The sequence below is a fragment of the Phascolarctos cinereus genome, unplaced genomic scaffold (genome assembly GCF_003287225.1).
Source record: "Phascolarctos cinereus isolate Bilbo 61053 unplaced genomic scaffold, phaCin_HiC Scaffold_4;HRSCAF=312, whole genome shotgun sequence".
NCBI lineage: Eukaryota > Metazoa > Chordata > Mammalia > Diprotodontia > Phascolarctidae > Phascolarctos > Phascolarctos cinereus.
In genome coordinates, this window is record NW_027555847.1 from 134,416,739 (window position 1) to 134,441,625 (window position 24,887).

A 24,887-nucleotide genomic window follows, 5' to 3' on the forward strand; every position below is an offset into this window, starting at 1 on the left:
CCAGGATAATTCACCACTATTTTCTAAATTCCATAGGTCTTTGTAGCTGTGTCCAAGAGGCTATATATATTCTGGTTCTGAGGCCGTGAGAAAAGGCTGGGAACGCAGAAGGGAAGCTGCTAAAGGGACACACTGCAGATCTGGGGGTGGAAGCCATGAAGCCATGTGTAACAGCTTCAATACAACTCCAGAAAGTGTCCATGGCTTAAACTATCCCCTTCTTTGAATGAGACTTACTGCTTGTTCAGGCCCTAAGCACTTGGTTACAAAAGTCACTTAGAAAGCAGGAGAAAACGAGAAGGAACAAGACCTCTCTGCTCAAACTGATCCAATGGGAGATGGGGGCTAGTTTGAATTTTCTGGAGACTTAAGATTAAATTTCCCCCAAAACTATATTTCTTCCTTGTGGTCTCAGAGGTCACGGGAGATCCAGGCTAGTCTTAGAGTACTGTAATCAGAGAAACTTTTGAGTAAACAAGGAAATCAAAGCCTCAATAGGGGCCACGTCCTACAGTGAATGAAATAATATTATGATGTGACAACAAACAACTCAATCTAGCTAAGCCCACCTTCTCTCTTAGATACTCTGGGATCTCTGGCTGAGAGCTGTCCTGGTCACTCTGGCTTAGATTCCACAGAGACTTCAGGAGGCAACTTTATTTTGACTAAAACAATTACCAGTGTGGGGAAATGACAAGCTGAAATGTAGATTTCAACGTGAATGCCACCCAACTCTAGAGCTTTGCCACACATCAAGAAACCCTAACAAAAGCAGGAAGTGGGGGAGGATAGAAAAACATAGCACAAAAATAGAAATCAAGTTAAGGCCCACAAATACCCCTTAGCTTAATTAGAACAGATTGCCTCCACCTGAGAGGATAGGCTAAGGAGGTGCCAGGAGTAAAGCAACAGAAGGGCAGACCTGGTTTCACCTCCCAAGGGAAAAGAAAATAATATAAAGCCCAGCTGTATTGTTAAGAGGGACTCATCACAAGCACACCCTAATATTTAATTAAGACCTTCAGGCTGGCTCCAGAGGGTCTCAAATGCCTGGGAGAACAGGGGAATTATGGGCAGAGTTTGGGGGCATGCTGTGCCCTTTGGTCCAGCTCCTGGGAATTTTGCTTTTCTTGTGTCAGAGACAAGAAAAGGTACCATGAATTTATCTCTCTTAAGCAAGGAGCACACTTTCCTTTTCTCATACCATCTTCACCCACTAGGACCTGAGGGCAAAGTTCTCCCCAGGGGCTGGAGCTTCATACTATGTGACTTCTTTATAGATAAGGACAATTTATAGGGAGACCAGGTGGCCAAATACACTTTTTGCCAAGGCAGTTCTGGAACATGATAGATTTTCACAGGATGTTAGCTTCATAACCCAAGTGAGAAAAGGGTGAACCATGAAAGAATTGCAGGGGGGTGGGTGGAGGAAATCCAAAATCTGGGGATTCCTACCTTTAATATCAAAATGTATGGTTGCCTAGAGATCAAGGCAGACCTTGCTAGATTATTCTCTGTTATTTTCAATGGTAAAACCCAGGTAAGAGGAGAAAGGGGAGAAAAAGGCCTTCCATACCTCAAAACATCCTTTAAATCTGTTGTAGTCACTCTCTCTGGTGGAAAAATCAATTGTTCTTCTTAACAAGGTATGAAGACTGAATTGTCTAACACGATACATTCCAGCCAAATCCTTCTGGTTCACAAAGGAAGAAAACTTGTCTTTTTTTTTTTTTGATCTCATTTGCTTTTCTCTCAAGCAACACTTTATTATTTCCCAGAGCTCTAGACCAAACCTCTGTGATAATCCCTTTTTTGCTGAAGCCTAAGATACAACAGGCAGAGCAGCCATTCTGGTGTCTAGGTCTCTCCCCTGGGTCCCTAGTTTCTGTATGCAGGCTTTGCAAACCATTACTGGGGCTCACTCAGTGTAACCACCATCCTCCCACAGGGAGGATGGGGAAAACTTCGATTGGACAGAGGCAGAACTGTGTGTGGGGCCAGAATGAAGTGGACAGCTGTGACAGACCACCAGCTGTGATAAACCTCCCCAGGCCCAAATTTCAGGCTCCCCAATTAGGCCAAGATGAACTCCTTGGCACTCAAGTCCTGGGAGGCAGGAGTGCAAATCTCTTTCTAGGTTGTGACTCCAGGATGTTTGTAGGATTGGTAAAATTATGGACGGGCCTTGGCATCCCTCATGCCCTGGTTCTCAGTCACTCTCTTCTCTGCTATACATTTCTGGAACATGGGTTGGTGACTCAGTAAATGAACAAAAAGGCAAGAAGAAACAGAGCAAAGAAAAAAATAATCAGAAAATAATCTTCAGAGCAAAAAGACTTAAAAAAAAAAGACATCAAATATTTCCTGACACTAAACTACATAGCAAGAGAAGTTCACCCCAAAAATACAAATCCACAACTCTTCTGAGATCTTCAAAAGGAAATAGACAGCTATGGCTCATGGGAAATATACAACTTCTACACTGAAGCTATTCTAGTTCCTCACCACCAAATTACCCTAACAAGAAGGATCATAACTTTATAACTAACATCCTTGTTATCATACTGTAGCAAAAGCCCCTAGTGCTGAAATGCTATAATGTGCTATTTTGGTTAGTTCAACAATTTACTTTTGGACCATGTCTATGTAAATAACATCATTATTAATCTGGAACTGAACTAGAAATACATCTGGTCTAGGTGAATAACTCTCCATGGGCTTTACCTGGATGACTTTCCTAAATGCCAAAAAATTTTTGCAGTAGCATTATAGATAAAAAATAAAATAAAAAAGGAATTAATCCTGAAAGACCCTTTACCTGGTATAGCTTATGGACATGGGAAATCCTCTGGGGCTATGGCATGGGCAGTCCCATTTGATCCCTGGTGGAAGTTTCAACCTCTTAAGCATACCTCTTAACAACAAAAAATCCAGCCACAACACTGGATTCTATACTAAAGGAAAATTAGATTTTCCTAGTGACCTTTTCTTCTTTAGCTCAGAATTAAAACTGATTTCCTTTACCACCACCCAATATTGTAAAATGCTATGTGTCCCAAGGGCATTCAATAAATATTAATCAAACTGAGCTTAAAAGGCACTCAGTATCTCCTAGGAAAGCACAAAGAGGATCCCAAGCTTTCAAAGGACATCACTTATTTTCCTGGGAACTGTGGCCAAGATCAATTGTGAACTAGGGGTCTCCAGTCCTCAGGAATAGGCCATTCGATGCTCAGTCATCACAGCCAAATTCCACTGAAAACCTACCACACCATGGGCTGAAGATGTGATTTATGTTTGGATAATAAAAAGCGTTGGGAAACTATCTGCTCAGCAAAAACAGCAGTGGCACTTGGGGCCTTCCCACAACTCCCACAAGGGTCAGGAGAGTCCCAAGAGAAGAGAGATGAAAACAGGAAGGACAGGGGTTATTGATTATAGGACTAGCATGACTTCCCTCCCTGTGGTCAAACAAAAGATCCTGGTGGTCAACCCCATAGATTATGAAGTTCTAAGACAGAACCATTGCCTTTCAGATCGTGCTTCCCAGGAGCCAATTTCAGGTTTGGCAGAAAACGGGCAAAGAAGAGAAACACCAAAATCATCCTCTTTCCTCTCCGCCATGCTCTTCCTGAAAGAACTGAGCATCCTTATATGAAGAAATGGAAGAGCCACGTTCTAAGTTTGGTGCTGTGTATATACTGACTCCAGGAGTCAGGAGACGTAGGTTCTAGTCTTCTGGGACGATGGTGGTTACACTGAATGAGGCCCAGTAATGGTTTGCAAAGCCTGCATGCAGAAACTAGGGACGCAGGAAAGAGACCTAGACACCAGAATGGCTGCTCTGCCTGTTGTATCTTAGGCTTCAGCAAATAACTACCAAGTCATTTTCTTCAGTAGGATTCAGTTTTACCAGCCTTCATTCTAACTAATGTCAACTTTCAATTGCTTCAGGACTCACAATCCAGTTTATCAACGTTCCAAGACTCTTTGTAAAATGTTTTGTAAATCTTAAGGTGCCATAGAAATGTGGGTTATTATTAGTTCTTCCCATCACTTTCGGCCACCATTTCTTTGCCATCTTTACCAGAAAGTAGGGAGGGTAGAGGAGAGAATTGAAAGTTCAATTCCGCTCCCGGTAAGTAAAAAAGCAAAAAACCATCTCAAATTTCTAGAAGCACTTTATAAAGTGCTTCATTTGATTCCCTGGGGATGTATGTAATATGCTATTTTCTTCATTTTACAGAACAGATGAGGCTCAGAGAAATTAAGGAACTTATTTGATTAGTCATATAGCTTTTAGGTGGTGGACCTAGGATTGAACTCAGATCTTCTGGCATCAAGATTACTGCTCTTTCCACAATCTGCTGCCTTGAATAAGTTAGAAGAAAGAAAAAGTTGACACTACGGGATAAAGCAAGGCTTTTGAACTATTTGTGGCTTTAAATGATTATTATCACCCATTAACCTGATCAATAAGGATGTGAGAATAGGTGTGAGATAAATGTGTAGGGAAAATGAACTGGACAACTTTGGTAAAATATCTTAAAAGGAGAACACTTAAAAAGCATGCAAATCTGTCACGTGAAAGTAATGTGAAGACAGGAAATGCAAAGTAACTGCCCAAAGTAGGCTCCCTCAGCTACCATGCAACATATGGTATTCACTATTAAGTTATCAGCTTAAATGCACTAATGCTACATGGCCCACTGTGTGCAAGTCAGTGCAGGACAAATTGGCCAGTGGTGCCCACAAGACCTCTGAGAGCATGGGAGGCCTGGGAACCTATTCATTAGTTCTTGGCAATCAACACCATAACAAAGTCCATTCCCAGGATGTAGCTGAATTCAAGGCATAGTGTGTTTACTGATCTACTGTAAGAGTTTAAATGTGAAATCATATTATAAAATGGTAACAATTTGTGGTTGTGTTGAAGTACAAAAAGATCCACACAGTTTTTACAAGTAGTGTGGGAGGTGGGGGAAGAGATTACTGGCCATATGAGCAACAAGATAATGGATGAGGTATTTTCTCTGATGCCCATGACCTCCCAAACCTCCCTAAAACAGAAATTATGTGCCAAAAATAAAGCATATGTGCCAAAAATAAAGCAATGTCAGCTGTCTCCCTGGTCTGGGACACCCAGAATCCAAAAGAAGGTTAAAAAAAAGATTCCTCCTTTAAGTTCATTCCACACCCCCACCTGACCATTCAACATGTGATGAGCAGTAAGGTCACACTAAGTGACCCAAAGATCAGATCAACAGGTTTGCCACAGAACCCATGCCTACAGCCTGTTCACCCCACCCTCCTTCCAAGACCATGGAGATCTGGGCTGACAGCTATGACAGCATCATTCTGCATTGCAACTAATCTCTGCAGGACAGTGGAGGGAAAGGGGTTGGGCACTTGAAATGGGGCCCAACTTTGTTCTAAAGCCAATGAGACCTAAACTACAGAAACCAACCGCATAGAACCAGCAGGGCAGCATTCTTATCAGCTAGTGACAGGTTAGAGAACTGGGGAACAGAAAGCGTGGGAGAGGACCCTGCAACAGGACACTGGATGAGAGTGGACTGTGTGGTGCTTTATCTAGCCTGAGGTAACAGCCAAGCATCCAGCCAGGGCCAATTTGGGCTCTCTTCCACCCTACCATAAGTCAAGTGAGACAGAAACTGAGGCTGGTGAACCATGCACTGCCCATTGTTAGAGGAGGCTGAGACCTTCTGGATCCAGCCCCGAGGGAACCGACTATCAGAGAGGAAAGAGTCAGAAAGTGAGCAAGGAGGAAAAATAGGGGAGGAAAGCTGAAATTGCCAAGGGTCTTAGGAAGAAGAAAAATCAAAAACCCTGAACTGCTTCAATCAACGGGGAAAACTCAACAGCACAAGGAAATACTGTCTGCAGATGTGGTAAATGAGTTCAGGCATCTAAGAATAAATACTTGCAAACTAAGCCCAGTGTGATCTACTCTGAAAATCTCAGCTGACCCATCAATGAAACAAGATAGACATTTAATAATAGAGAGGTGTTTGAAACATTCTTAGAAAGAAAACCAAAACCAAAGAGGTTATTTGCTTTTTGAACACCCCAAATGACAGAATTGTAGGAGTGAATGAATGCAGCATCCAAGGACAGCAACAGTAACAGAGCACCAGCAGAGAACAGGAAGAGACGTCTTTCTAAATGTGCATAAGGAGACAGGGACGAAGGTAGAAGTCAGGCAGAAGTAACCGTGAAGAGAACAGTGAAGATTCTGCCCATTATGAACAGAATCTGGTGACACCCTGCCTACAGACAGAATCAACGGTTTTTGTAGGACTACATTATAAAGTGGGAGTGGGTACAAAGAGGAAAGGAGATAGGGGGATAGAGGGGAGTGTGTGATGTGCCCAGGTCAAATCAAAGGCTATCGATGAGAAGGTGACCTCTGTTGTCTCTGAGGAAAAGATCTTGCAGAGAAGAAGGGGGAAAGACTGACAAAAGGGAAAAAGGAAAAAGGACTTGCCTTGGTGGTAGCAGGGGATTCCACTGAAGAGTATTCTGATGGGATAAGAGTAATATGCTGTGAAAGGAGATGTGGACCTTGTATTGGGTATTGTCTGGGAGATTTGGTGCTTGAAAAGACAACTTATCCTACCTGGGAAGAGGGAGAGTTGGAACTTCTGGGAGCAAATGACACCTGGGGGAGTGGGAGGGCATGGCCCCAGGGAGGAGATTTTGAGGCAAATGGGGAAAAAAAGTAACTCACGGCAAACTGTAAATCAATGATGTGCTGTATAATCACGGATGAGGGTGGGGTATGTGAGTAAGGAACAGTGAAAAGAAGAATCCAAGAGACAACAAGCTCTCTAAATGGCAGGAACTACATAGTGGGGAGAGCCCAGAATAGATAGCTCTGCAAGTTTGATTCCATGAAGAATGTGGAGAAGAGAGAGGGACTAGATGATTACTGGGGTCATGAACCAGAGAATGAGGCTCTAGAATAGGCAGAACGAGAGGATGGATAATTAAGTCAGAGAAGTCTTCTCTGGAAAGGGGTGAAAAAAATGAAATTAAAAAAAAACCTAATGAACAGGAATTGAAGGGAAAGAGAGGAAAGGGAAATCTACATGACTAAATGAGAAAAAAAGGGAAGAATTAAATAACTAGATAAAAGCAGGAAATAAAATGGAATTAAGAAACAAAACTCCAAAGGGAAAAGAGTAAAAAAGCAGGAGGAGAGGATTGGGGGTGAGGGGAAGACAGTCAGGAGGAACAGGGTCATATTTAAAAAAAAAAAAGATTAAGCTAAAATAACTGAAGAAACAGGACTGTGTTTACAATGGAAGAGTGGGAGAAATCTTAACTTGAAAAAACCCAAATATTAGAGATAAATGGAGGAAAACATAAACCTAACTCTCATAACTTTAAATGTGACTAGATTAAACAATTCAAAAAAATGAAAAAGAATAACAGATTGGATAAGAAAAGAAAACTCTGAAATCTGCTGGTCATAAGAAATACATCTAAAAAACAAAGACATAAGCAAAATAAGACTGAAGGAATGGAAAAATATTTACTATGCATCAAGTGAATTAAAAAATGCAGGAGTTGCAATCTTGCTATCTCACTAAGTAAAAACATCAAAAAATCAGAAGGCATAAACAAGAAACTACACTATGCTAAAAGGAACCAAAGATATAATAAACCAATATCAGTAAAAAAAAAACTCATATGCTCCAAATGTCTTAGCACCCAAATTCATAAAGGAAACATTAACTGATCTACAAGAGGACAAAGACAACACAACAGTGACAATCTTGCTCTCAGTTTTGGATGAAGTCTAGCAGTTAAGATAAAGAAACGGGAAAACATGAAATTGAACAAACTGCTGGCAAAACTACAGGTAAAAGACTTATGACATCTTCTAAATGGGACGGCAAAAGAATATACATATTTCTCAGCACTACATGTAAACAAAAAAGCATGTGTTAGGGCACAGAGATTGCAAACAGATGTAAAAAAAGTAGGAATATTAAATATATTCTTTATAGAATATATTTATATAACAGAATAAAAAAATAGTCAGGGACCACAAACAAAAGACAGAGAAGCAAGTGGTGACTTAAAAATGAAATATTAATAATGAGTGGGTCAAAAAACAAATCATGGGAACAATTAATAATTAAGCCAAAGAAAATTATAATGATGAAATAACATACCAAAATTTCTGGGTTGCAGCTAAAGCAGTCCTCAGGGGGAAAAAAATTATATTCCTACAAACATACATTAAAAAAATAGAAAAAGAGAGAATTAATTAACTGAATAAGCATTTTAAAAATTAGAAAGCCAACAAATAAACCTAAAATAGGCACAAGAGGAGTTATTTGAAAGTACAGAAACAGATAAATTGGAAATTTTTTAAAAAACCGAAATAATAAATAAAAGAAAAATCTGGTTCTTTGAAAAGACTAAAAATTTTGATAAACCTATTAATTAATCTGATTAAAAAGAAGAGGGCAGAAAATTAAATCAATTAAACAGTAAATGAGTAAGGTGAAATCTCAATAAAACCTGAAGAAATAAAAATGTTCAGAATATATCAAGTACAGTTATATGCTAACAAAATTGAAAACACAAAAGAAATAGAGGATTACCTTTCAAAATTATATAGTACCCAAACTATGAGGAGACACAGAGAGAGATCTTAACCCAATCTCAGAAAAGGAAATAGATCTAGCTGTAAAGGATCTATCTACCAAATGAAAAAACTTCTGGTCCTGATGAATTCACAGGAGAATTCTATCCAACTTTTAAAGAATAATTAGTGTCCATACTTCACAAATTGTCATAAAAAAAATTGAAAAAGAAAGCACCCTAATAGAATCCTTTTATAAGACAAATATAGTTCTAACACTCAAATCAGGGAAAGAAAAAACACAGAAGGAAAATGATAGGCCAATATCACTAATGAATACTGACTCAAAAATTTATTTTTTTCCCCTTTGTATTTAATATTTTATTTCCCCCAATTACATGTAAAAATAATTTTTAACAATCTTTTTTTAAATTCTGAGCTCCAAATCTCCTCCTCTGTTCTGTCCCCCCTCATTAAGAAGGCAAGCAATTTGACATAGGTTATACATGTGCAGTCATGCAAAACATATTTTCATTTTTGACTCAAAAATTGTAAACAAAATCCTGTCAAACACTGATTTATCCAAGAAATTACTCATTATGACCAAATGAGATTTATATCAGATATGCAGGTTAAACAGCAGGAAACCAATCAACATAATTAATGATATTAAAGACAAAAACATCCCAATCCACGTGATTATCTCAAAAGATGATGAAAAAAATCTTTGACAAAATATAGCACTCTTATATGCTAAAAACCTTACCAAGTATAGGCATAAAATAAAAGGCCTCTATCTAAAACCCAAAACAAGCATCATATGCAATGGGGATACACCAGAACCTTTCACAATAAACACAGGAATGAAACAAGAATCTCCACTTTCCTCGCTATTATTTGATATAGTTTTGGAGATGCTAGCAACAACAATAAAACAAAAGAAAGAAATTAAAAGCATAAAGATAAATAAAGATGAGATAAGACTATCTCTATTTGTTGATGATATGACAGCATACTTGGAAAATCCTAAGGAATCAGCAAAATACTAATGCCACCGATGTAGCTAGGTAGAGCAATGGATGCTGGACCTAAAGTCAGGAAGACCTGAGTTCAAATGTGACCTTAGATACTTACTAGTTGTGTGACCCTAGGCAAGTCACTTAACCTCTGTTTGCCTCAGTTTCCTCAACTGTAAAATGGGTATAATAATAATAATAATAATACCTACCTCTCAGAGTTGTTTTGAGGATCAAATGAGATTACATTCATAAAAAGTGCTTAGCACAGTGTCTGGCATATAGTAGGCATTATAAAAATGCTTATTCCCTTTCCCCAGCTGAGAAAACTTCAGCAAAGTTGCAAGTTATTTTATAACTAAAAAATCAATTGCATTTCTACATAATAAAAAACAAAAACACAAGAAGCAATAATAGAAAGTGAATCTCATTCCAAAGAACTACAAAATGCATAAAATTTCTGGGGATCAATCTACCACAGCACACAAAAGACTTGTATGTGTTCAATTACAAAGTGCTCTTTAAAAAATAAAAGACAACAAATAGCTGGAGGAACATTAAATGCTTATGGCTAGACCACAACAACACTACCAAAGATAATTTTCATTTTTAATGCTATATCAATTAAATTACCAAGGGGATACTTTATAGAACTTTATAAAATAATAACAAAATTCATTTGGAAGAACAAAAATCTAGAATATCAAGGGAAATGCTGAAAAGAAGTAGGGATGAAGGGGGAACAGCACTTCCAAACCTCAAACTATATTATAAAGCAGCTATATTGTAAAGTATATATTATAAAGCAACTATATTATAAAGTCATCAAAACCATCTGGTATTGGTTAAAAGATAGATCAATGGAACAGACTAGACAAGGGAGAATCAGTAACAATGGAACTCAATAACCCAGCAGAAAAAGTTGATACAAGTGGAAAACAAATTGCTTAGGGAAAAACTCTTTATCTTATAAAAACTGCTGGGAAAACTAGAAAACAGTATAGCAGAAATTAGGCTTAGATCGACACCTTGTACCACATTCCAAATGGATATGTGACCTTAATACTAAAGATCACACTACAAAAAAATTAGAAGAGAAGCAGATCATATACATCTCATAGTTATGGGTAGGAGATCGAGACACAGAGGCAATCACAAAAGATAAAACAGATAACTTTGATTACATGAAACCGAAAAGCTTCCGCACAGACATTAATGCATCCAGGATAGTAAGGGAAGTGGTTAAATGGGGAAAAAATTTTGCGTCAAATTTCTCTGACAAGGGTTTGTTATACAAGATATATAAACAATTAACAAAAATGTATAAGACTAACAGTCATTCTCTCAAAGATAAGTGGTCAAAGGATGTGAAAAAACAGTTCTAGAAAGAACTACAAAGTATTCATGACCACATGAAAGAATTCTCTAAATCACTAGTGACAAGATAAATGCAAATCAAAACAACTCTGAGGTTTTACCTCACAATGCGCAAATTGGCAAAGATGACAAAAACTGGCAATAGCCAATGTTGGAGGAGTTATGGAATGATAGACACACTAACACACTGCTGGTGGAGCTATGAAATGGTACAATCATTTTGGAAAGCAATTTGGAATTATGCAAATACAGGGACTAAACTTCCAAGCTCTCTGAACAAGAGACTCTATTACTGGGCTTATACCCTAAGAACGCCATTGATAGGTAGTCCCCATATACACTAAAATATCTATAGTAGCACTTTTTGTGATAGCAAAGAACTGGAAACAAAGTAGATGTCCACTAACTGGGAAATGGTTAAACATGTTGTGGTACATGAATGTAACTGAGCATTACTGTGCTATCAGAAATGATGTGTGTGATGAATATAGAGAAGCATGGGAAGATCTATATGAACTGGTACAGAGTGAAGAAAGCAGAGCCAAGAAAACAATACACACAGTAAACACAATGTTAATGGAAAGAACTACCACACACACACACAAATCAAAAGTGAATGTAACAAAATTATAAAGATCAAGCAAGACTCAAAAGAACAGATACGATAGAACACTCCTAACCCACCACACCTTTTTGGGGGGAGGTGGGAAGAGAACAGGTGTTATACAATGCACATGTTTTCAGGCCTTTTCAATGTATCGGTCAACTGTGCTGACGTTTTATCCTCTTTAAAAATACTGTTTGTTAAATAAGATGCTTTGCTAGGGGTGGAAGGAAAAGAGATACTAGGATAACTATAACGATGTAAGAAACAGAGGATAGCAATAAAAATTTATTTTAAAAAATAAATTAAAATGGTATGAGATAGGAAGATTAAGAATGAAAAAAAAATAGTCTAAGAAATCAAGCTTAGCAGTAGGAGAGTAGAGAAATATGGCCAATGAAGCTGGCTTTAAGTAGAAGGAAATTTCCTTCTCATCAAACCACAAAGATATCATAAGGCTTCCATAAAGGCTTACAAATAAAGATAGGCATAGAGGCAAGCACATATGTGGCCCTACCGATGAGAAAGGCCTGGAGAGTTGAATAACTTGATTAGATTCAATTCATAATTTTTGGCAGCAACTACCACAATTATCAACAAACAAGCTGTGATAATAAGGTTTATACCTCAGAAAGCTTTCTGGTTTAATCATACCATCCATATCAATGGGATAGATGAAATAAAGTATACTAAGGGAGTTGTAGCTAAGTTTTTCAATCAGATATGTCAGGTAACTATATGACTGACACAAAAGGAAAAGGAAAAGACAGAAATACCACAATTCTAAGTTTAGAAAGAGTTTGCTTTCCCAAACAAAGTAACATGAGGGAGTTCTATGGAACTAAGTTACTACCAAATCAAACCCCCCTGAATCTTCAGGAAACATCACAATACTGTTCTCCAACTTACGTCTCCTGCCATCTTCCATAATGAATTTGCTTCAAATCCTACAAATTCTCATTCTGTCTCTCTGATAAAATGTGGGAGCTGGGGGGACTTTGGAGACATTTGGCTGGAGCACTGAGAAGTGAAATTCCTTGAAGCATTCACAGGTCTACGTTTGAGGTCAGACTAGAAAACGAAGCTGTAGGAGTCTGGCGATGAAAATGCTGTGTCAGGAACCTGGACAACATACATATTAACATTACAGAGGAGTCAGCGAATATGCTCACAGAATTTTTGATGCAAATGCTCTGAAATGGTACATTCATACACTGATGCGACAAAAAAAATATCACATCAGCTGTGAGTCAGGAGGTTTTTCAGGACATAGAAATACACTTCAAAAGGAAACTGGTCTGTGTCTCCTTGCAAAACAAAGGCTAAGCCAAATGGAAAATTGAGGCAATTACTCAATTTAATAAACATTTATTCGGTGCTTTGTTCAATACACTGTGCATCAGGTAATGGGGATAATAAAGATGAAACAAGACAGTTCCCGCCCTCAAGGAGCTTATAATCTAATACGTGTATGAGATATGTACAGAAATAAATACGAGGCAAGTTAGAATAAATTATTACATGCAATGGAGGACAAGTGGGAGCAGGGGAGGGCTTGGATCAGGGAGGGCATTATGGGAGAGATAGCACCTGAGTTAATCCTGTAAGGAAAGAATGGCTTTCAACAGGCAGAAAGATGTTGGGGGAAGACCATTCCAGACACAAGGGACAGTATGCATAGGCTGCAGAGGTGGAAAAGAACAAAGAAACATAAGATCAGAAAATTTGGGCAGAAAACATTTGATTTCCCCTCAACCACCTGGGAGTTTGTAACATTCAGTTCCAATTCCTAAGAGTGAGGAGGCTGAGACTTTTGTAAGTGCTGTGGAGTGGATCTAACAAATATAACAAGCAGTCTGCTCTCATTTCTCTTGGCCTTACCATCTCCATCTTCACCAATGTATGTATCCTCATGCCATCCTAGTATAAAAAACCGATCTCATGCCTTCATCTTGCCTCAAAGGGAAACAAAGTCATTAAACTGTTGTCTTGAACTTTAGATCTGTATGGAAAAAAGCTCAAGCTTCTGAGATTGCATCTCTACTCAAAAAATGAAATGCCACGGACTTCTATAACTTGGTCTGGATCCAGAACAAGGCAGAGCAGTGCTGTGTCAGTAGACACATGTGCCTCAGAGCCCCTGCTTATCACCTGAGAAGCACATTCTGCCTACTGAATTTTATTATATTTGTTTCTGGCCTCAACAACCCATGACAATTTTCCTTCTAGTGAGCAGGTCAACCCTAAGCCTGTGGTTTTCCATAATCAGCAGCCGCAGAAAGAAAGAGCGCAAACTGAGGAAATCTGGCTTTGCGTGAATCAGCGCCATCTCCTCACTTCACGGAGACATTTAAACAGCTGTGTCTCTGGCTACTCTGTTTCCTTGCCTTACTCCTTAATCTCTTTAATACCTTGTACTTTTTTAGAGTCCTTTAGTTTCCAAAATACTTTCAGATGTATTAATTTGAGCTAATCCAAGAAAGAATAGCAATTGTGTTCCAAAACATCTTAAAATTAAAGAGCGTGCTGGTCCATCTTGTCTCTCTCCAATAAACACTTTCTTCAAAGACCAATCTGACTTGTCTTTGTTGGTGTCCGGTACACATGTTCAACATAGTACTTGACAGTTTCCAAAATGCCCTCATCAGAACCACTTCGTCAGGTGGTACAAGAGAGGAATGATTGGAGACAGGGCTGGATTCCCAATCTCCCCTCAAGCCCACAGCTCTGTGCACTTGGCCATGATGCTTCATAGCTCATGAAACACTGACCTGATGATGTCAGTAAGTTGTGTAAGTATTATCTCCATTTTAAAGTTGAGGAAACTAAAGCTAAGAGCAGCGAAATGATATAACAACAAAAATAAGCTACAGCTAACATTTATGCAATGCCATAGGGCATGCAAAGCATTTTTTAAAAATCTCATTTGATCCCCACAACAACCCTATAAAGTAGCTGCTATTAACCTGTTTTAGAGATGAGGAAACTGAGGCTGCAAGGTCATGTGACTTGCCCAGATTCACAGAGCTTGTGAGTGTCTGAGGCAGGATTCAAAGCAGGTCATCCTGGCTCCAATCCAGCACTCTCTTCACTACACAGCCTTGCTACCCCATTATTTAAGAAGTGGCAGCACTAAGATCTGAATGCATGCCAACTAGCTCCATGTTTTATGTTCGTTCCACTAAATTATGGAATTTTTTAAAAAATATTTTATTTTTCCCAATCACATGTAAAAATAATTTTAAACATCCTTTTTTTAAAATTTTGAGTTTCAAATTCTTTCCCTTCTTCCCTCCCTTCCCTCCTCCCTGAGACAGCAAGCAATTTGGTCCAGATTATACATGTACAATCATGCAAAACATTTCCATATTAATCATGTTGTGAAAAAGAAAAACACAGACCCCTTCCACACCCTCAAAACACACACACACACACACACACACACACACACACACACACAAAGTGAAAAAAAAAGCATGCTTTGATCTGCATTCAGACTCCATCAGTTTTTTCTCTGAAAGTGGACAGCATTTTTCATCATGAGTCCTTTGGAATTGTCTTGGACTGTTGTATTGTTGAGAATAGCTAAGTCATTCACAGTTGATCATCATACAATATTGCTGTTACTGTATCTAATGTTCTCCTGGTTCTGCTCACTTCCCTTTACATCAGTTCATATAAGTCTTTCCAGTAAACCATGAATTTCTACAGTGGTGCTTGGAGCTAAATGGAAAGGGAGCTCTGGACATGGTAGAAAGAAGGGAAGCAAGTAGTTACATCAGACCTATGGACTTGGAAGTGTCATTAGAGAATTGGGATAGTGTATTTAAGCCCTTGGAGTGAGAGAAGAATTGGATTTAGTCCTATCCCCAAAACTTACTAATTAGTTATGTTACCACAGGCTTAATCTCTGAGACTCAGTTTCCTCCTATACCTCCATTACAGGTTGTTGTGAGGACTATTAACTTTGTCTCTGTATCCCCAGTGTTTGCCCACATTGGGCACATGGTAGTGATTAATAAATGCCAGATGGACTGGACTAAAAGTGTTCTGTACCAACTCTCTGGTTGTACAAAAGAGGAAACTGAGGTCTGCAGAGAGGAGGTGACCACTAACCAACTTTCAAAACCACTAAGGGCTAGGAGGAACAGAAGAAAACAACCAAATGTAGGTGAGACTACAGCAGAAGCGACAGGCAAACAGGATGGACGCTAAGGCCAGGGACAGGCAAGGTAGTGACTCAAAAATTCACCTAGCACTCTGTGTGGCAAGAGCAGTGAAGCTCAGTCAGACTAGAGTAATGGTGGGGCACAACGATCAGGAGCCCCCGATCCTGGAGGGTAGATGGTCAAGAGATAGTCAAGAGCCACCCCCCAGTGTCATGTGGTAGATGCTCCTAGGCTCCTGTAGAGTGTGCAGCAGAGGCTGTGATAGGCTCAAGACCCAATTGCTGCCTTTATAGAAGCATCAATAAGCCACAGACAGCTCTGCTCATACAGCAATTACTGCTTTGCTGAGGTGGGGGGACAGAAGAAGGGAGAGAGCAGATAATAAAGCTCTGGAAATAGAATCAAGAAAGATAGAAGAAGGCAGAGCAGTATGTACTTACACATGGCCATTCTCCAAGGAGTTTTTTCACCTTTTCTAATTCATCTCACAAAGGTGGCAGAAAAATAGCTCAAGGACCTAACACATCAAAATTTAATGGATAGAGTCTCAGAGTACAAACAACATCGTAAGAAAGCTCAAAGAACCCAAAGTCTCCAGATTCATACTCCAGGACTAGGCACAGGCAACACTGGTAATTCCCTCTGACTCAACTCAGTGGATTTGGTGGAGGTTTGGTGGAGGAAAGAGTGGTCAAAAGGAAAGCCAGGGGTCATTATACTCCGGAGCATAGGCTACCCAAAATATAATGGAAATCAAGTAGGTGGACCAGGCAGCTGGAGAACTGTAACAGATTCCCCACCCCCCACCTTTACACATTCCAATTCCCTGCTTTCTATCATTTACCCCTTTGCCCTCCATCCTCTCCTAGCTCTTTTACTCATCTTTTAACAGTACTGGTTAGTTTCATTCAAGTAGTCTGCTCAAGGTCATAAACTGGGCTTTCTGTTTAAATCTGCAGTTCCCAGAAGACTCCCTCCCCAACGCACCCCCCCCACCCTCCACCACGTCTTGCAAGCAGTGGGCACTCGATACATATTGAAGGATAGCACCTGTCAGAGAGGCATCCATCAGGATTCACCTGTCTAACTGATTAGCTTTCCCAGGATGCCACCATCTGTGGGGTAGGCCATGACACCTGTCTTAACAACTGCATGAAAAAGGCTAGAAAGTAAGAAAGCCAATCAATGACTATTTCTGGAAGGGGAGGGAACATGTCAGCAGAATATGCATGGACACTTAATAGCCCCAAATTCTTCAAACATGAGTCGGAGAAGAAGCAATATCTCCAGGTCACTTAGCAGTACCACTGCAAAATCAGAGGTTTCAGGTCAGGAAGAATCACATTTACGTTCAAACTGACCTCCTTCCCCCATCCTCAACCAGAGCTGGGCTCAATTAGGCTTCACTCTCATTAGACTTGACAAGATCTTAGGGCCTGAACATCAGCCAGGTAGTCTGGGCCTGACCAACCACCTGGCCCTTATGAGTTGTTACTCCCTCTATTCTTTCCTCTATAATAGGCCATACGAGCCCACTAAAGACTTTTCCCTGTAAACCGTGTTGCAGGTTTAGGGTATGTACCACCAGCCATGATGGGATATTTTCAAAAAGTACTTGCCAAAGAAAGTCAGTCTTTCCTCTCTCTGATCAAGTCCACAGCTTCTAGACAGACCACAGCTTAGCCAGGTGGCTACCACCATCTAAACTCCGTCTGGACCCCAGCTAAAGAGGCACAAACCTAACACCAGTCCCCTGCCCCTCCCCCCACATTACACAAGCCTGCTTTTATCACTCATTTTTTATGGTGAGTGAAATCCCAGGAGCTCCAAGGAAGCTCCTTTAGCTTTATTTATTTTATTTAAATAACATAGACACATCGTTTATTGCCACAATTAAATGGAAATGAGAAAAGGCTTTAAGAGACCTAATGACAACCTTTTCCTGAGTCACTGCATCCCACTGGCCAATGTTCCTTGCCCAGAACCACTCCTGCTAGTCCACATCACTTGTTACTTTGTTGTCCTATTACCAAAGCTGCTAATAAGCAGTCCATTATCTTCTGCAAAGTGCTCTGTAGTTTGTTTTTGTTTTTTTTTCATACTACATCTACAAAGGAGAGGGCCATACTTCTAGCTCCTTTTTATGAATGGGGAGAATTAAATGACTGGCCCAAACTGAAACAGAGAAGCAGCTCATGAGAAGGACGAGGGTTGAGCCATCTTTGTTCTCAGAGCTTGAAAAGACCTCAGAAATCACCTAAGTGGACGCCCCTACCCGAAACACGAGTCTCATCTACAACATTCCTGACAAGTGACCACCCTCTGCTTGAAAATTTCCAGTGACGGAGAACTTTCATCACCCCTGCATCAATGGACATCAACTAAAAATTTGATTTTAAGGCAATCAATCTCTGGGATGAGGCTGACTCTAAACTCTGGATTTGTGACTCCCCAAAGCCTCCCCCTTCCTTATTTTTCCCAGCCCATTTGTGTGTCTACTCAACATGTGAATGGGGAGAAAGTAATGGAGACCGTACCAGAACTGAAGAAACTGGAAGAAACTGAGGCAGAAAATATCATCTGTTGAGTTGGTCAGGGCCAGAAGTGATAGGCAGGTTACAGATGTGTGGCCAGCGAAGCTCAGCAAAACAGACTAGGTGGTGTTGCTCTCCCAAGTCAAAGCAGGAGGAAAGGTCAGAAGATCTGAAACTACAGGAGGTGGAGAGTCTCCCAAATGACAGACATGAATAACCAGGTACCTTCTGGCTTCCGTCCAAGCAGGAGAACCATACATTGGCTCTAGGGCCTCTGCCACAAGGAAGAGGGCAACAAGGACATGGGCCATCCTTGATGACTATTTCTAGCTCTGCTGGGGCGAAAGAAGAAATGTGTCATGTTGCTCAACAAAATTTGCAAGGGAAAATGGGTCACTGGTAGCTGCATAACTCCTCAGATGTCTGCTCCAATCACTCAGGACTCTACCTACTAACCCACAGACATTTCTAGCTACTTATCTTTCCTGCATCCCACTCAGACCCAGTTCTACTTCACATGACACATGCCTAGGGCACTTTGAACCAAAGAGGATAACTCTTCCGTCCCTAAAAAACAATTCCAATTACACTGTCATTTACATTGACATCAGCTGTCAATGCAAAGAAAAAAGAATATGAACTAAAAGCCTGTTGCTTACCCTGGGTGGAAGGGAGAAGCTGCTGATAGGCTGTTTAGACTTGGCACCAAGAGGTCTAGGTTTCCAGACTCATTCTGGATTTCATACTGCTAGACTCCTATCATGACACAGGCCCATCATCTGACATCCCATCAGGGAGCAGCAGGCAGGATGCTATGAGCCAGTCACCAATCTCTCTAAGATACCACAGGCTCACCTTGCTCTGGTTCCCTTTCAGTTGGAAAGAATGCAAAGCAGGGATCACCACCTACCCAGTACTCACTACCATCAGCTGCCCATGTAGCCACATGGGCATCAGCACTTAGGTGCACGGTGTGTGTTCAGAGGGAAGTCTCTCTATCTCTATGTTTCCTTAGGCCATGGTTCTACCAGAAGTCTCTACTCCCCACTATGACTTCCCACAGCACTGAGGGAGTGTGATAACAAAAGGTTCCCATACCCTCACCCAGTTCTGCTTTGTTTATGATCTCTCTTGGCTTTACTGCCCAACTACATGGTGCAAAGACCTAGGTACTAGTGTAGGAGCAAAAAGTCAGAGACTGAATTGTATCACTGGTTAAATGACCCACGTTCCTAAGATAATCCAGTCTCCACAAATGTATAACAGGTAAAATGATGCTCCCAGCTCACGTTTCCCAGTGGAATGAGGACTTGGCACATGATTACGAGCCTGTATTCCTACTCACTCAGGATTTTAAATCACTCTACTAATCCAAAATGCAACAGAAGCACTGTGGAAAGAAGGTCCCATCAAGCCATGTTTCTTTTTTTTTTTTTTAAAGCCATGTTTCTAAAGGAGGCTCCTTCATATCCAGTGGGGCCCTGAAAGTTCCCTTCTACTTCTTTCACAAAACCTTTCTTCACCTGGCCTAACATCCAAAACTTCAATCTCTCTCAAGCACTAAGCAAGATGTGTTTTCTTCCTATTTTATAACCTATCTGACCCCTGGCAGCAGAGAAGAACTCCAGTAAGCAGCCTGGAAAAGCTGCCCTTACTGTTGTGGCAGGCAGGGAGCTTTAAATGACATGCTATCATCATCCTGGAGAGGACAGAATTGAGGTCCGGTGTTTAGTGGCAGAGCTGGGACTAAAACTAACATTCATGCTAGATTTCATCACCAAAGGAAAAGAGATGGAAAGGCTAGCTTCTTGGCAAGTCCTACCGAAAAAAAAAAGAGCCCCAGAAACAGAGGCTTCTTCCTAAGAGGCAGGGCAGCTCTCCCAGTCCCATCTTTCAAAGTCATGGAGGCAGTCGAAAGTAGAATCCAGGTGGTCTTCCCTAGAGAGGCATCTCAAAGTGCTCAAATCATTTTAGGGAATCCACTTTTAACATGTTAACAAGCTGGGAAGTTGTACTGGACAGATAAACTAAGTGGGTGTCATGTACTCAATGCTTATCATATGCATTTTATTACTTCATCGCTTTTGATGTTCACACTCAATTTAGCCAGTGGGAGAATTCCCCGATGGCATTTGCCTCTCTCACCCCCTGATTGATTGGTCAGGGACTACCACTTGGAGTTCCATCAGCTGACTGGCCAGAAATGCCCTAATTAGGATATTCCACAAGGTTATGTTGAACTGTGCCAGATATGGGTAAATGAATCTCTGAAAGGCACAACTGAGTGCTACCATGGCCTCCAGGAGAACAACTGCCTGGCAGACATGCTTGGTGAGCGGTCACTGGCCTATGTGATACCTGGACTTAAGCTGAGATGTGACTCCTATGGGGGGAGGGAGGATTCAGGCAGACAGAGAGACATACAGCGACAGAAAAAAGGGGGAGAGACAGAGAGGCAGACAGAGAAAGAGAGATCATCAGCCCAGACATAAAACCACCACCTTAATATGCCCCCAGGAGCAGGGGGATGATAGACAGGAGGGCAGATTGGGGGAGGGGTAATCAGAAGCAAACACTTCTGAGGAGGGACAGGATCAAAAGAGAGAATAGAATAAATGGGGGGCAGGACAGGATTAAGGGAAATATACTTAGTTTTTCACAACATGACTACTATGGAAGTGTTTTGCATGGCTACACATGTATAACCTGTATCGAGTTGCTTGCCTTTTCAATGAGGGTGGGTGGGGAGGGAGGAAGGGAGAGAATTTGGACCCAAAGTTTTAAAAACATATGTTAAAAAAATTGTTTTCACATACAACTGGGAAATAAGAAATACAGGAAATGGGGTATAGAAATCTACCCTGCCCTACAGGAAAATAGAAGGGGAAGGGGATAAGAGAAGCGGGGGAGAGATAGAAGGGAGGGCAGATTAGAGGAAGGGGTATACAGAATGCATGATGGGGAGAAAATTTGCAACTCAATATCCCGTGGAAGTGAATGTTGAAAACTAAAAATAAAAATTTTTTTTTAAATATAAAAAAAATACGCCCCCATGAGCAAGATCTTTTCAGTATTAAGAGGCTACACATTTACCATGGTACCCTTTGTATTGATAGCTTCTTAACGTTACAAAAGCCACAATGGCTATAGAGTTATTTTATTGTGGCCCTCCTCTTTAGTACTGATGGCTTCTCAACACCACATGTAATGTATGCTTGTTTGTTTACTGTTAAATATACATAGCTCATATATATGTATGTATGTATATATTATACATATAAAATACATACATATGTGTATAGAAAAATTTTATTTCAAGTGCCAAATAAATGCTTTCAGGAATCAAAGGTGAATCTACCTGTTACTTTAGAAACCTAAATTAAGATTTAACAAACCAAGCCACAAGTAACAAGAGAAATCTTACCAGTGAAAAGTCATAGTTATCTGAATGCTATTATCTGAAAATCTGTCTCAGTTCTGACATTAAAAAAAAGACCTATCTTCTGACCTAAACTGACCCTTCAACTGGAATGAAAATCCTAGATTACCCCTTCTACACTCTCTGCCTTAATCTGGGTTATTCCCCAAATCCAAGATTAGCTCTAAGGCAAGAGATGAGCTCCTTTTCCTTCCAAACCCCCCTCCCCCAGCATCCTGCAGTCTATCTACAATCTAGTACAGTCTCTGAATGAATACCTTAGGACTACAGTGAGATGCCTGAAGCAGAAACCGTTCCCTATCTCCATTAATTATAACTCATATTTATGTAGCACTTTAAGAGTTAAAAGGTGCATTCTTCACAACAACCCTGTAAAGTTCAGGTATTTAAAAATTCAACAAATATCTATGAAATAAAAAGACAAAAACACAAGTCTCTAACCTTAAAGAGGTTGTACTCTATATAGGGTATAAGTATTACTATATCCCTATTTTACAAGTAAGGTCATTGAGGTTCAAGTGACTTGTCCATGACTACATTAGGATTGTCTGGAGTGGGTTTGAACCCAGATCTTTTGATTATAAGAGCAGCACTCAATGTAATACGCCATGTTGACTTTTGGTTCCACACAGAAAAGGTGACTAGATTCAATCTAATCTCTACTCTCACATGTACAGAGGAAGCCCTTGACCCCATGTTTTTTCAGTGACAAGAGAAGTTTCTTGTAATAGCATCTTCATCAATATCCAATAATATCTCAATGAATACATGATTAGATGTTTATCTAAATTAAGAAGGTATTTCCTACTCCTTTACTGTGACTCAATTTAGCCTTCAGCCTGGGACAATATGACATAACAGAGTCACAAGACTTGGGTGTGAATCATATCTCAGATAGTTTTGTGATTATAGGCAAGTCACTTTACCTTTCAAAGTTTCCTCATCTATAAAATAGGGTTAATGATACTTATGCTACTTTTTCTCACAGGACTGTTGTAAAGAAAGCAACAAATATGTTATCATCATTGTCATCATCATCATCATCATCCAGCTTGGTAGCCTTTGCTCAGCCTAGGACACAATGATACTAAGTAGGGACTCCTTTGAGCCTAGGTCCCACTCCTGACACTGAAAAGTGACCTGAGCGTGGCCAGTATCCCTCCCTTTATAACTTGCTTTCTGCAACCACAGAGTAAGGTAAGGGATCTTACAGGGTCAAAGATGCTCAGGAAAGTAGCAAGTGACAGAGGGAAGAGAAGCCAGAGGGCAATGGAGAATCCAAGCACCACCACATCATCTTTTCAGTTTTGTCCAGAAAGCTTTTACAGAAAGAGGCAGGAATTAGAGTGGTCTTGTATTCTCTGACCAATGCCTTGTCAAAGAACTGGACAGGGCCTATCAGGGGCTATCTGGATCCTGATGTTCTCCCTTTTAATAGGGGAGTATTCTTCTTCTCCTTCCTTTTCTGAGAAGGCAGCTGCTCAGGTATTCGCAAAGAGTACCAAACACCCCGGAACATCTTCAGGACGCTGGAACCATGAATTCTTTCCTCCTCAAATATTCTGTCCTAAAGCCCAAAATAAAGCCAATAAGTAGACACAATACCAACCTCCTTCCTTTTTCTCCCAACAAATATCTTTGTCATAAGTCAAGTAAAGATGCATTCTGCAGTATGGTTTGGACGGCTGAGGTGACATTTCCTGGCTCTTACCTATCATAATAACTGAGCTAATATTCATTACTCAGCCCTCACCAAAGTACATTAAGGTTGCTGGGTATAACTGGCTGGATACATCTAAGTTCTTTCAAAAACCATCCAAGTTTACGAAATAACATAGGTCAAAGAACCTGGAATCAAAGACCACTGCTCTGATTAAATACCATCCTTATTCCTACCAGTCTCCCACTTAAGCATCAGTAGCCACCCAATCCACTTAGTTTCCACTAAGAGAAAATACACAGCTGCAGTCCTGTATAAAATCCTGGGCATACCAATGTATCAATCAAGGGGAGCAAAATTTGACTCTAGGGGGCACTCGGAATCTTTTTGCTAGCCTGACACTATGAAATATACTGACTTTTGACTAAATGTTCCTTCCTTCTAAGAACATCCCATTACCATGCAATCACCAATTTATTTCACTTTGTGTCCAAAGGACGAGGTTATACAAGGCCAACAGGAATACACACATGAGCATGCTAAGTGGAATACATATACAAATATAGCTAGGACTATCAATGTTGCTAAAGATCCCTCAATTGTATTCCCTAAGAGATGTGGACTCTAGACTGAAGCATGGCATTCATTGATTCATTCATTCATTCAATAAATAATTAACATTTACCCAGTGTCTATTTCATGCAACTAAGGTATTTTGAAGGAGACAGGATGAATGAGAATCACAGAATATCAGCAATGGAAGGCACATTGGAAGCCATCTAATCCAAAGAGTATCCAGCCAAAGATCTCCTCTACATCAGACACAAGTGGTCACCCAGCCTTGTCTGAAGACTTCCAGGAAAGGGAAATCTACTATCTCCAAAGGCAGACCATTCTAATTTTAGATAACTCTTTTAGGAAGACACAATTCCTGTGTTCAAGGATATCTAATCTAATAGAGAAATAATACATATAGATAATAAACATCACAAAGTAGGATCATAGGATTTAGAGATAGAAAGAACCATTGAAGGCACCTAGTCCAGTCTCTTTATTTGACAAAGGCAGAAATCAAAGCCCAGAAAGGTTAAGTGATTTACCCTAGATCACAGCTAGTAAACAGCAGACCCAGGATTTAAACTCAGGTCCTTTGAGCAGACTATAAGACAAATGAGTAAATGAGTTATTAGGATCTAGTAACTAGTACTAATAACTAGGCATATAAGAAAATAGTTTAAAGACAAGAGAGATTACTTCCAGTTAGGAGGGGATCAGAGAAAGTCTCATGGAGGAGGTAGTATCTGAGATGCACCTTGAAGAATAAGGGAAGATTTCAATAGGCAGAGGAGAGAGGGAACTTCAAGCACAAGGAATGGTATAGGTAACAGCACAGAGGTCAAAAAGCAGGCAACATTAATAAAATAGTGAGTAATCTAGCTTGGTTACATCACACAGTACGTGAAAAGGA

The 24,887-nt window shown here is 40.1% G+C and overlaps 1 protein-coding gene across 7 annotated transcripts in view; it reads right to left on the reverse strand.

Moving 5' to 3' along the window:
* CAPN15 (calpain 15) overlaps positions 1–24,887 on the reverse strand; it is a 98,815-nt gene that overhangs the window by 39,528 nt on the left and 34,400 nt on the right. For 5 of the 7 annotated variants that reach the window (XM_078152610.1, XM_021006655.2, XM_021006650.2 and 2 more), the window contains one exon: positions 8,205–8,258. The exons of the other annotated variants lie outside the window; for them this stretch is intronic. Coding sequence is in view for 4 of the 5 variants with exons in the window: in XM_021006655.2 (XP_020862314.1) it covers positions 8,205–8,258 (54 nt within the window). In the remaining variant the exon portion in view is untranslated. The remainder of the gene's footprint in view (positions 1–8,204; positions 8,259–24,887) is intronic. 7 annotated transcript variants of the gene reach the window in all.